The sequence below is a fragment of the Tetrao urogallus genome (assembly GCF_951394365.1).
Source record: "Tetrao urogallus genome assembly, chromosome: 8".
In the NCBI taxonomy this organism is placed as follows: Eukaryota; Metazoa; Chordata; class Aves; order Galliformes; family Phasianidae; genus Tetrao; species Tetrao urogallus.
In genome coordinates, this window is record NC_136821.1 from 25,099,199 (window position 1) to 25,113,073 (window position 13,875).

General features: G+C 40.1%; 1 protein-coding gene across 1 annotated transcript in view; it reads right to left on the reverse strand.

The window, feature by feature from the left end:
* Positions 1–5,519: 5,519 nt before the first annotated feature.
* PLEKHM3 (pleckstrin homology domain containing M3) overlaps positions 5,520–13,875 on the reverse strand; it is a gene marked incomplete at its 3' end in the record, with an annotated part of 71,096 nt that continues 62,740 nt past the window's right edge. The window contains exon 7 of the mRNA XM_079538865.1: positions 5,520–5,697. Within this exon, the coding sequence (XP_079394991.1) occupies positions 5,520–5,697 (178 nt within the window). The remainder of the gene's footprint in view (positions 5,698–13,875) is intronic.

The following is a 13,875-nucleotide window of genomic DNA, read 5'->3' on the forward strand; positions in this document are numbered from 1 at the left end:
TGGATGAGACCTAACAGACATTGGTCCTGGACAGTTAATAGCCTTCCAGGCCCAAAGTTCTCCAATGCTGCCCACAAGTGGCATTCTGAGCTGACTTAACGGCCACCTTAGTGTCCAGGAAGAAACCTGCATATTAAGATATGACCCAAGCCAGTGTGTGCACACCAGGGTTTTCAAGTAAAGAAGGACTTTGCACACTATCTATCATCCAGGCTGTCTGCTCACTACACTATTAAAGTGCAGGGAAAACAGTGCCACTGCCAAATGGGGATCCTGCTACTTGGGGTCAAAAGTGGCCTTAAAAGATCCCAGTTAGTACAGACACGTGCCCAAGATGAACACACACAGGATGAGGTTCGCTGTAGACTTTAACAAATAATGCTCATATTTAAGCAGGTTAACTCTCTCCCTAAGGTAATGCTGACAAAAAACCCCAGAGGCTTAGCTTTCACAAAAGACGACTGAATTAAAACTAAAGTTTGAGTAAATGCCCTCACTGCCACAAACCCAGCTTTACCATGTGGAACCCTCTCATCACATGGCACAGGCCAGCCAGCGGTTCCGGGAGGAGCAAAGTTGCATGTTACCTGATCCTGTCTTAATGCCATTATTATATATCCACAGCACTGATGTTCTCACATTAGCACAACCTCATTTGTATATGAAAAAAAGCCCAGCTAGTCTCCAAAATGAAGGTAATAAAAACAATGCCCTCTCCCCCGCCCCCCAATGCTATCTTTTCTCACATTTCCCTCTCAAAGCACAGATAGTAAACAAATTTTATGCTAACCGCTCCTAGCAAGATGGAAATTGCCATGAGCAAGGGTTTAGAGCTCTAACACCAAACATGCTCCATCATGGCAGAGCATTCCTGACAAAATTCTTCATTGTTGGAAATTTAAGGCACCAGATTAAGCAAAAGTGAGGCATTTCCATGCAGCTTGGTATCTTCAGAGCTGGTATATACAGCCTGCAGAGCATACTTCATGAGGACAGAACAAGCAAATTGATTTATTCAGCTGCCCCAGCAAAAGAGCATGTGCAGCCACAGGAGAGTTCCAGTTTAAGCCTACAAGTTAATCAAACAAGCAGATTCAATCAGGAAATCCAAAACAGGAAGATAGAAACTAATATACAGTACTGTAAGGCACTCCTACTGGGAAGGGAAAATTGGAAGGCAAATTATGAAGGAGAAAGCGATCGAACTTGACTAGCTCAAAAGCAAAGTCATCAGCTATGAAGCTGAAGCCTAGCCAGAGGCTCAGCACTGTGAGCCAAGGCAGGGACAGAGACAGAAAGAAAGAAAGGAAGAGGGAACTGGCTTGCAGCTGAGCAGCAGAAACAAGAGATAAGATTATGATGATTATTCAATTAATTTTCTTTTAGCGAGATCAACAGTCAGCTGCAGTACAAATCATGACCTTGGAAAGCCCAGGAAACTCAGTGGCTTCTGTTGCTATAGGGAAAAATCAAAGTACAACTGTGCAGCTTCCCCATCAGCAGACATCCTCTGTTGTTTTGTTTTTTTTTAAAGTCCTTCAGGACATGATCATAAATCCATTATAATGCACACAGTATCCTAGTATTATTTACTAAGAGGAGACTTCATATGAGCAGCTCTAGAGGTACTCTGACGACTCACTTCTGACAGGGCATACTGTGCAGAATGCAAGATCCTCACCAAAAAGCATCTGCTCTTATCAGAAACCCTCACAACTGCCAGTTCCTAGGCCAAGACACTGTCACACCATAAAACCATCATTTTTCATCAACTAAAAGAGACAAAGATTTCTGGGGGATCCAAAATTCTGCAGATTGATAAAATCAAAAAAGCTGCAGTTTGCACTCTCTAGATATGTGTTTATCTACATTAAAAAGCTAGAAGTTTGGGTTAAGGAGAAAAATAGGGAGAATTGTGTAAGTTTATCTACAGTATTCTGCATTAAACAATCTCAGACTAACTAAATCGAGATGATAATTTTCTAAATAGTTGTAAAGTCAGGCTACAGTCCCTTGCAGTGAAGCATTCTATCTCTACAGTGATTTATAAGCTCTGTACAACAAAGTTAGAGCAGTAACTGGACCTACAAATCAATTTATCCTCCTCCTTAAGTAAAGGGAGCACCTTCTTTGTGAAGGAGACTAACAGCACATTTTATTTTTGAATCACAGTGAAATGCTACTGTTCAAATTTATTTCTTGCATGGGCAGGATGGGACTAGAAGCACATACACACAAATTCCACCTCTGTCCACGTGTGTGGGGGACAGAAATGCATAATTTGGAAAGGCCCTAGGTACTTTTCCAGCTGGTGCCCACCTAGAAGTCTGCAGAGCGTAAACAAGGCTACAGAACAGGAAAACAGTACATTGGTGACCAGTGTGCACCACTACATTACATTAGCAGAGAAGTCATGCAAGAATCCAAACCACCTACAGAAGCATGGACAGTGCTTCCAGCAAACAGGAAAACCATCCTTTTGAGGTCTTTCAAGAGTTAGCAACATGAACGGTAGTTTCTATTTATTCTTTCACCCTACAGCCCTAAAAATTGAAAAAGGCTCATTCCTACTTCACCAACAATTCCTGAAGGCAGGACTGGGCCTTTATGCTCTTGAAAGGCAGAAACAGAAGACTACATCCTACTCATCCATATGGAATAACTTCTTTTGGATAGGAGCTAGGCACCCCTGAGAGAAAAGCATCCGCTTTACAGTCTGCTCTTATAGCTACAGGAAGAAGCTCTATTACTTTTTCAAGGTAGAAAAATGCATCCATTTCATTTACAATTACACTGGATTAAAAATAGTAATTTCCAATGTATATTGTACATTATCCATTCACAAAAAGCTTTGGGTGCTGCCAGCATATCAAAAAACATGCTTTTGCTCTGCTCCTTGTCCTTGGCAATGCAAGTGGTTCCAGACTCACCACTAATTCCAATGAATTTTCTGACAACAAAAGCTTTCTTCCCCTCTAAGTCTCAGATAACAAAGTAAAACTGTTCTGCAATAGCTGTACAAATTGAGAGCAACTCCAAAGCTGTCCACTGTTATTCCAGAATTTTACTAGAATATCCAGCCACTCTCATCACTGACACTTTAGACATTATGGCATCTATAAAAGTAATCAATACTTTGCAATGCCTAATCTTCAATTCCTTGATGCTGTAGGGTATTCCACAGTGCACACAAGAACACTTTTCTAAATCGGAACATGAACTGGTGCCATAAAGTATCTTAAGTTCTAAAGCATTATAACATGGAAAACATAACTTTCTTGTTTTTTCTTTAATGACCCATCATTATGTCTAGAGTTAAATCAAAATACTACTTGCCAGATTCCGACAGTCTGAGTTACTGGCTTTGCCACAGGACGGGCTGTAGTGACACACATTGAAAAACGTGGGAGTGTACTGTTTATTCAGCCAGTATCACTGTAGTTCCTGTTTACATGACTAATTCCACAAGACTTGCTCAGTGTTTGCATATATGAACATGCAGGGAGTTCTTCACGTGGGAATGAACTTGGAAGGAACATTATATCCTTAAGGATGACAGCTGAAAATAACTCATTTCACATGAAGAACAGTGAGCTGCGTGAAACACAGATGTCCCTGTGTAAAGGAAGTATTAATTTTAGTGACAAAGGTGCATCATTCACCAAGTTTATTAAATATAGGAATCCCTATACTACTCTGCCAAGAACATGGAAAAACCCTCACTTCCTTCCAAAGAGTCCCAATGGGAGAAAGAGTTCTGGAAAAGAAAGGCACTGGTTGTCTAGTGTATACAGATATAAACATGCTTCTATATATATATAGCAGTTATGCTGAAATTTGAGAAAGCTCAGATTCAGCTACTTTCTTCAAGGGAGGCTGGAAAAAGCAACCACTTACACTCCAATACAAGGCAGTTTGTAGCTTTCTAGCCTCTAATGTAAGATGATGTACCCTGCTCTTCTATTTAAAATACTTAGCAATTAGTGAGCTGCTTCAATGATCAATACTGCTTTCTACCTTGAATACGACAGCCTGCATATCATATAGGAAGCAAAGATCAGTATCCTGCATTTTAACAAACCTATGTGTGAGAAGAAAAATGCACATGCATGTGACTAGCTTTTTTCTTCTGAAACCATATTTGCTTTCTGCATATATATATGTGTGTGTATATATATATGAATGCATTAATATGTATGTAATACACATATTACTGCAGGGTCTGGAGAAAAAGTTAAGAATACGAGCTGGAATGAGGAAGATCTCTAAGTCCTCATTAAAGGTGAAATCACATGAACTGAACACTATCAGCGATGATACGCATCACTGCAATAAAATCCATCATGTACTTCTCTGTCATAATATATTTATCATCTTTAGTACTTCCCCGTGTTCCATGTGTATGAGGCAAACCCATACCTTGAGGAAGTTTGCTCTCTACTAGAGAAATCACTAGAGAAGTATAAACCCCCCTAAAGCTCCCAGAGAACTCAGGACACGCGATGGACATGAACGCAGCAAACTAATGTTTCACAAATTTGGAGGTATATTCTAGGTAACTTGGACAAGAATACTTTCCCAACTATTGATCTAGTAGGTTCAGGTCAGATGAACATGCAAAGTAAATTTCACCTCATAAAAACAAAACCAACGTGGACAGTTAAAAGTTCTTCAAACACAAGACTAGCAAGAGGTTGGAATGTGATGTTACTGCAGATGAGGATGTGACCCCACACAGATCAAGAATAAGCAGTGTAAAGCAGAATGGACTTCAGTGACACAGCTTGACAGATATATAGTTAGCATAAACATAAGCAACAAGTACCCTGCTTATCTGCTTATGTAATATTCCACTGGGGTAGTTATAAATATGTAAACACAGCTAAAGAAATTATTCTGCATCTTATGCTAGCAAACATCCTGAATAAGGTTTGATGAGAGGTACTTTTGTTTCCTCTGCAAGGAGTGACATGTAAATGCACTGATCTTTTAAAAATAGCTCTCTGGAAACACAGGGAAATGGAACCATGTGTCAGTATCAAAAGGAACAGGTGGGCTTAAAATCATTCCTGCCCTATTCTGTGACACACTTTACCAGAACCTCTGCGAAGGCTAATAATAAATAATACACATAAATAAGTAGATGATTGGTCAATTCTAAATGAACAACATCAAAAATAATGCATTAATGGCAGCAAATACTTTCTGCCTTGAGGAAAGGTCTTCTCCAGAGGTGGAAAAGAAAAAGATAAGTGCTTAATTAGCTAGACATAAAGCATTTCAAGTAAACCATGTTTTGCATGAGAGCTAGCGGCTGAACTTCAATGCAAAATGCAGTTTAGCCACTGATAATCCAAAGCCGACAAGGCTTTACGGTTACTTTGGCAGCTGCTATTCATAGCTGAAGAAGATCAAATATTGTTTTGCAAAAAAGATTTCTGCCTAGCTAAGCTGAGAGATTGCTTGAGCTGGCAGCTGGGGAAGAGGTTCTCTTCAGGCTTGCCACTGCCTTGAGGAACTCATGTGTTCTGATATGACAACTCAAACATGTTGCAAGACTCTTCAAAATTTTCATCCATATTCAGTCGCCTCCAGAAGGATTTCTGCTTCTTCTGCAATTCTTTACGCACACACCTGGGACACGGTACAGCCTTCACTTTGCATTCAGAGTGGAAGACAGCACCACAGCTTTCACACCTGCAAACACAAATTAGCGTCAAAATTGAACGACAAAATAAGACCAGAGCATGCAACGGACTTCACATCGACCGTGGACAGTAGGCATTCCTTCAAATTCTGGTAGCTCAGAAGAGCACACTACATTTCAAAAGTGCGCAGTATCAAAGGGCAGTGTCTTGCTCACATCTCTGATGGTGTAAAGCTACTCAGGAGCACTTGCATACATATGTACTTGCTGAGAATCTGTTTCAGTGTTTCTCCTTCACCTTACAAGGATTAATATTTATCTCTTCTTATTAATTAGCATTCAAGCTATCACAGGATATATATAATTTTTGATTTATGAATGAAAAGTTTGCTACTCTGGTCTGTAATGAAGAATAACATTATTCATTTCCAGTAAGATACACTTCAGAATTTGGAACAGTCAAGATGTTTTGTCAATGAAGTTCCAGGGGTCAGCTGTTCTTGAAGGAGTAAAATAGTCCAACAGCAGGAAAAGAAAAGAAAAAAGAAATTCCAAACAGTAAAAATAAAACGGGGAATGGCAGGAAGTATTTTCTGCTGTGTCCCACAGAAGAACCAGACTAGATGGTAATGGATGTAATGTCATAGTAGATCAAGCCTCCAATTCTACATGGCTGTGGAGCACTGAAATGTCTGGCAACCCTGATGTCTGGCATCTCTGGAGTGAGCTAAAGCTAAGCAGATGGACATTTTCTCAGCTTTTTGATGCAAATAACTGTATAATGACAGTAAGTCACTGCATTGCTGCAGTTCCACAACCAAATGAAAATAAATAAATAAATAAATGGATGACAGCATCAGAATTACAAAGTCTTAGATTACTGTTGTGTAATCAAACAAAGGAAGCAACAGAACAGAACTAGAGCAGTTCTTGAATGTAAACAAGGCATGCTTGTTAGGCTGCTGATTTCTGTCTCGCAATGCCTCATTCTCCTTATCCACAGCTACCATAGTCTATACGAGAATCCTGGCATCCATTTTTATACTCCTACTGTTATTTTTTTCATATTTTTGGGTTGTTTTTTTTTTTTTCGCTTGTAGAGGAAATTTTCTTATTGTTTGAAATAAAGTTAAAGTTATCAACATTATGAAGAAAAAAAAGAAAATATGAAGCAGCAAGCCTCAAATGCTGAGAAGCCATAAGGCAAATAAAAGCCACTTTTAAAACAAATAGCAGTACTTGGCATGCAGTCTGGAAAGAGTTATGGAGAACTCCATAAGTTAACACAATCTGCTTTGTTAACTATGATAGCCACATCTGCATTTCACCTATAACTTTTAAGAAGTGGTTTGTGAGCTGGCTTTAGGACTTACTTATGGATCCAAAGATAGACTAATAGTAACAGATGAGCTTTGAGATGGCTATACAGAGGTCTGAAGAGGCAGACTTCTAGATAGCACAAATTGACAGAATTCAACTAGCAAGATTAAAGAACTGAAGTACAATGCTAACTACTGTGCTCTGTTGTGCTAGAACTTGACATACTCTCATTAATGTGCCCAGCTCGTGAGTCTGAAACTGTTTTTGAAGCAAGAAAGTGGCTCACAGAGATATTTCTCTTTCTGAGCACACAAATGATAAAGTATGTTATGGCTCTGACTCAGTGAAGCACATAAACATGTGCTTGTGACTAGCATCACAGTGATCTCCTTGCAATTACTGATTTGAGTAAAACTAAGCATGCATTTATGTGCTTTGCTGAACTGGGATCTCTACCAACAGACACTGTAATGGATGAAGGAAAGACATAGAGGACAGACGTGTCTTTAAAACTTTACATCATTCTGACCTGACACTAATGGTGATTTTATCAAGCTAATTTTCCCTTGTTAGTCAGCAATTTGCTGCACTCTGGAAGTTGCTAGAGAATAATGATTGATGAGCAGTGTAATTTTGTGCTTTTGCACTGCCACTCCCTATGCTCATTCAGTATTTCTCCACAGCACTTGATGAGGTGACAAAAGTTATCAAAACTTGCTGCTAGAATGGTTGCCAGAAGGATTAAAGGAGTCAGCACACCTGCTCCTCCCAGTGAAAGGTCATCAACAGAGAAAACAATGATTTACGGCATTTAAATTAATATTAATTCGTGTTTCAGAAGTAAGCAGTGGAAAAAAGTAACAAACTTCTTTCATTCCTGCTCGAAACCAAAAGAGAAAAAAAGACTGCACTTTTACTAGGGATGGAACAACAGCCAAAGCTCTGACTGGGTGGGACCCCACACTGTGAGGCATTCAGCAGAGGCAGTGCAAACAGCCTGCCCTGCAACTCACAACCCACACCACTGCTTCACTGTGGAAGAGCCCTGGAAAAGCCTGAAGAACAGAGCTCTGAGGAGAAGTGCAAACTACCTCTTGCTCTCCAGAGGGACAAGGAGAGAGAACGTCTGAGTGAGTTCTCACTGTATACTTCTATCTTCTCACTGCTGAAGAAACTCAGTCACATGAGGCTAATATTGAACCTGCACTTGCATGGATGGCAGATTACTCTTTGCCCAAGCCATCTGTGCCTTTGCTTTTCACTGTAGCAAATCCAGTCAGTTTCAAATGATCCTGGTAATTTCAAATGGTTGACCATTCCCACTCACCCTGGGAGAAAATTTCCAGTGATAACAAAAAAAACCTTCCAAATTATATTCTACTTTAGAATATTACAAGCAGATTTCTTCTTCTTTAATCCTGAAGTCTAGTTTTATCTCCATTGTAGCATCAAAAATGGAAGGGCCATTAGTGCTAAGAACAGTCTGTTGTTCCTGCTTCATCAGGTATTCTGAAGTCTTTTCCTTGTCATGAAGAACTTGGACAAATAGACACTGTTCTTCAAATAATATATTTGCGTATCTAGCTGCACAAGCTTCTTTCTCCAGATGTTATGAAACAGAGGCAGTAAATCCTAGAAAAGCAGCAAGAGTCTCTCTCTCACTCAAATGATTTGATGTAACACGCAGGACTTGCAGGTTCAGATGGTTACACACTGGCAGAGTATCTCTCCAAGTGCAGGAACCTGCACTCCATAAGGCTTATCAGGCACTAAAGTGCACATTAGTGCTGAGCTGCACTTAGGTGTTGATCCCATATTCTGTTCTGCATCACTATCTTTGGAGTTGCAGAGCTTGCACTTAAAGTCACTGGTAAACTCTGTCTCTGCTATTAGACTGACATTTTTCCCTTTGTGCACAGTTCCAAGTAAGCTCCTTTTTGATGACACTGTGCTTTTACACATGCGAAAACTCAAATACCAAGTGCAACAACTTAATTGCTCCATCAATTGCCTTTCTGCTGAAACTCCACCAGGAAGTTATGGGTACAATGATGGGGAAAGCAAAGAAAAGAATCCAGGAGCTGGATTAGCAGCAGCTTTACTTTGTGAAGGGAACAGCAGCACCTGTGTTAGGAAAAAAGGGTGTTCCACATGCACTTCTAAATTGATACTGCCTTTTGAAAACCGATCTCACAGAGCTATTTCTAAGCCTTTCCTCATATTCTTTTGTAGAGTTTTTGACAGAAAAAAAAAACAGCATGGGTGGAGTTCACAAACAAAACAAAAAAAAAGACAAGAATTGCCTTTGCTACTTTTTAAGAAGGTAGAGAACAGAATAAAAATTACAAAAAGCAGCTTTTTTTTTTCAGACTGGCAAACTGAATATCTGCACAAAAGTAAACACATAGATGCCTTTATGTGGCTAATACTTCCCTGATGAAGGATGAAGAAAAATGTCAATCTTCCTGCCTGTAACTGCCAGCCAGTTGTTACTTACTGAGACCACTACCAAAACTGTTCTCTGACTCCCTAAAACCACTCTACAACTAACTCTTCACATGTGAGTTTCACAGTTTTTCTTCGCTGCTGTTTTCAACCCTCAGTATGCCCAAATGCTTTTATTTTCCTGGAAAAAAAACATAGATTTTGTGATTTACAAAAGGCTCATGTAATAGTTACTACGTATACTCCTTTCTTTACTCCTTCCTACTTTCCTTAAACCTCATTGTTTTCATAGGTAACTTATGGTTCAGGTACTACTGTATCTCAAAATCTCTGCATCTTTTGTGAAATTTCTATATGCCACAGTTAATATACGATGAGTCCACAGCCATTCAGGCTTTTCTTGTTTCCTTATGTAATAAACGATACTGCACATTAATAGTATCTTGCTATTTCTCAAACATTATCTGAAGAATTGGTGAACACTGACTGCTACTCACATACTGACTTTCAGCCTCTTCAGACAGCATCTGAAATTGTTTCCTCTTTATTTTGATGTTTTCTCTCTTTTCTCTTTTACTTGACCAATTCTATCAAGATGACAAAGGGTGTTTCAAGTTTTAATGATATTTTACTTGTTTGAAAACTGAAGTAATATAAGTGCAAAGAACTATTCATTTCTCTAAATAATTTCTATTGCATTGAAAAGTGTGCTAAGAGAAGGGCCTCAGCTCTCCATAGCCAGACCAGCTAGACAGGCATTATAATGCTCTTCTTATTATCACTAGTTACAAAAGAAAAGCCTTCCTACATTAAAAGCACAAAACCACTCCTTATGTGCTGAAGAAATGCCCACATTATTATCTGAGCCTGGACATTTGAAACATAAGGATGTCAATTTTTGGTAAACTGGTAAATCCCTCACATTGCACAGACTTATGGGTCAAATAATTCTAGATTTTGCTCTACCAATTGATCATACTTCTGTTTATCCTCACGTTGTGCCATTATTCAGGTCCTCACAGGTACGATCAGAGGGGGCACTCCCAAAGGAGGGGGTGCAACTCAAAAGAGGACTGCCTCAAAGAGCTTCCAACTTAAACAGCAAAATAAACTGGGGGTGATCAATTCATGACCCACAGTATAATATGAAAGACAGTTTTGTCTTCTAGGAATCTTACAGGTTGGGAGGATAACCATTGTGACTGTTGGGATGAAGCTGCTGGGACCAGCCAAGTTCATTAGGATCGCTTTAGTACCACAGCACATGGGCTGCACCAGTTCTGGCTTCCAAATACCAAGCTGGGAATCATGGCTATGCTGTTCAGTCCTGGAATGAACAAACAGTGGATGACAGATAGACCGCCATTCCTGTTTCACAAATATGAAACAATGATGAGGTGAACTGACTTGCTTAAGGTAAACCAGAAACATTTACAAGAAAAGGGCAAAGAGCTCTCCCTTGTCTCCCTGCAGCACCATACTCACCTGCCATTCTTTCCCTTCTAGTTTTATACGCTTATTTTTTTTCCACAGCAGACCCACTTCCTCTGTGCCAAGCCTTATACGCATTTACTCACATGAGTAATTTACTCACTTTGAGTATTTACTTTACAGTAATTTCAGTAAGGATTTGAAGCAGGATGGATCCCTTCATTGCCTAGATCTCTTCAGATTACTGCTTTAATTCGTTCTTGCAGGGTACAAACAAGAAAAAAAAAAAAAGAGTTGTTCATTATACTTTCCTTAGATTATGTTATACTTTCACTAAGAACCATAAATATTAAGGCACCTTTAACTCCGTTACTAAAAAGACAATTAGCAGAGCAAACCACAGCAGCTTAAAGAAGATTTGCCTAGGGATTCTAGCATGAATACCACCCCACATAATCCACATGTGCATGTCTGCAAGGTATTTCTGAATTGCTCAGCTAAGAGTATTGCAGGCATGCCCTTCAGAACTCTTAAGAGACTTTTAGCAGAACACAAGGAAAAATGGACTAGACTGTGTTCACTTGCAACACAAAAAATAGCCTCAAAGGCAATCAATGCCTGACATACATGTGCAACAATATTATTACAGTTGCCTAGGAACCATGGCAACGAGCCTGCCTACGCAGGACGCTGATGTAGTAAATGAATGGAAGAAAGTTGGCAGTGATATGGCATTGATTTGTCCCTATAAGGATCTTATTAGGATAATGCCTTTTATGACACACTTATAGCCTACCCAATCCCTGAAATATGAAATAATTACATCTGAAATTCAAATTCACTCTGAACAATTAATTCAGTGCTGAAAGAGCTAGCACAAATAGAAATGGCAATCCAAAGCATAATCATATTTTTCATTTCTATATACCTCCTTCTCAGGGGGTTACTCTCAGTATGCTAACATAGCTTAAAGATGCCCATTGTTTATAAGGAACAGCTGGGTTCTGGGCTGGCTCAGAAGCACACAGAAAGATAATAAATAACTGCAGCCACCAACCATCAGCCCAGTTATGTTCTGTGGGAGCTGATGCAGGTTACAGCTAGCAGTTAGCAAGGGGCTTATAGTGATTGCCAGCCTGCACTGATGGGGCTTACCAAGGAGAACACCCACAGTCTGGATCCCTGCAACAGCTGCACAGACCTCCCCAGTCACAGCCTGACATGGTGTCCATACTCAACACTGCTGCTGATCCAGTAATGCTACCCAGTGTCTCTGCATGAAAACTGCAAGACCAGCTTCAACGCTCCCTTATAACTAGCATGGTCAGAGTGATCCCCATGTTGAAGCATCCCAAGCAGATGGGAGTGTGAATGAATGAGCTTCTTCCTCTCCCCCGATTAGGCTGCCCATGGTGCCCTAGGTGCTTTCCATCCATACCTACGTCTGTGTCCTTGTTCCTTCAGGCCAGCAACCTCTGCCAAGGTCAACTACATTCAGTGGAGATGGAGAGAGATATGAAAGCCTCATAAATGAGGGGAAAAGCAGGCAGCTCATAAGAGGGGACAGAAAACCACTAGTGTCTCACTGGCAGCACAGGAAGGCTCGGTGTCAATTCCTCTCTTACCAGACCCAGAACAATCAAAGAGAGAAGAGAAAATGCCCATCAGGCCTTAATTTTAAGTGCTCACAGAACAATTGGCTACAGGTGAGGGCTGAGCCAGAATAGTTTGATTTAACCACCTGCTATTCTCCTCTGACAGTTGTGTACAAAGGCTGAGTTATAACACTGAAGCACACCAGTGGGGTCAAGCAGGAGCAAAGACATCCTACAGTACTCTTCTCTACAGAACTCTGTGCTCCAGACTAAGGAGGAACGTGCATCCCTAGCTCCCCCTCAGCTATGGCTGCAGGAATTTATGCTGCACTTATCTACATGTATTTCCATACTTCTGTCCAGACGGAGAATTAAGGACTGACTGTCCACCTCAGCCCTGCACTCTCAAGTTGTCCAAGTCCAAAGGTATCAAACCAAGTAATGTGGCCTATACACAGCAATCCTCAAGAAGTCTGCAAAGAGACAGTAAGGACAGTATGAATGCATTTTTAACATACTGTGATTACACTTTAATCAGTGGAGATTATTCACTTTGGAAGGGAGAAAATTCCTACATAGGCACTGCCTGCAAGCCACCAAAAATGCAGAAATGTCATAGAGATTCAAGTATTTACATAGCTCAGACCTGTATACCTTTTGCCTCTGAGAGCTGCCACAGCATGACCCGAAACTCCTTTACCTGTCTTACTATTAATGCTCTGTATTCACCAAGTGCTGGTTGAAAACCTAAAAGCAGAGCCAGGTAACAACATTCCTTAACCATCACAGTTTGATTACATGACTCTTCATTACAAGTCTCATGTCTTGAAATCTTGTGATTAAGTTAGGATTTTTGCTTTTATTAAGAAAAAGGCAAATGCACTTAAGATTTCATGGCTCTGCAGTAATGCTGAAGACACATCTATCTGGACCTTAGATGGAAAAAAAGGAACTTAAATTCTTAAAGTAATCTTAGAATTTCCAAGCACTTAAAAGCTGTAATGTTGACTTTCAGGGGTATTTGAAAAGTTGGTGTCTGATATACAAAGAACCTTGCTCGCAAGATGGCGAAGGTCTACCTCAAAAGGGAATTCTGCATGAGGAAGGAAGAGGAAATTAGAAGGTCCTGAACAGCAAGTGGGAAATCTAGAACAAGGAAGAAGGCACAGGACGGCAGTCATAAAGCAGAAACAGGAAGTGAGATGGCTGCCATGCCTAGATGGGGGAAAGTGCAGCAGGTAGCACTGCAGAGGCCTTCTTGCTTGAAATTAAGTGCCTGCTTTTATGCAGAACCTTCTAATTCACACTAATCTGACACAAGGCAGGAAAAACTGATCTCTAAAGCTAATCTAGATCCAAAATACAATGCTGTATGAAAAAGCCTGTATATTCTTTCTTGTAATGCATTTTAGATAAAGTTACTGCAATGATCTGCTC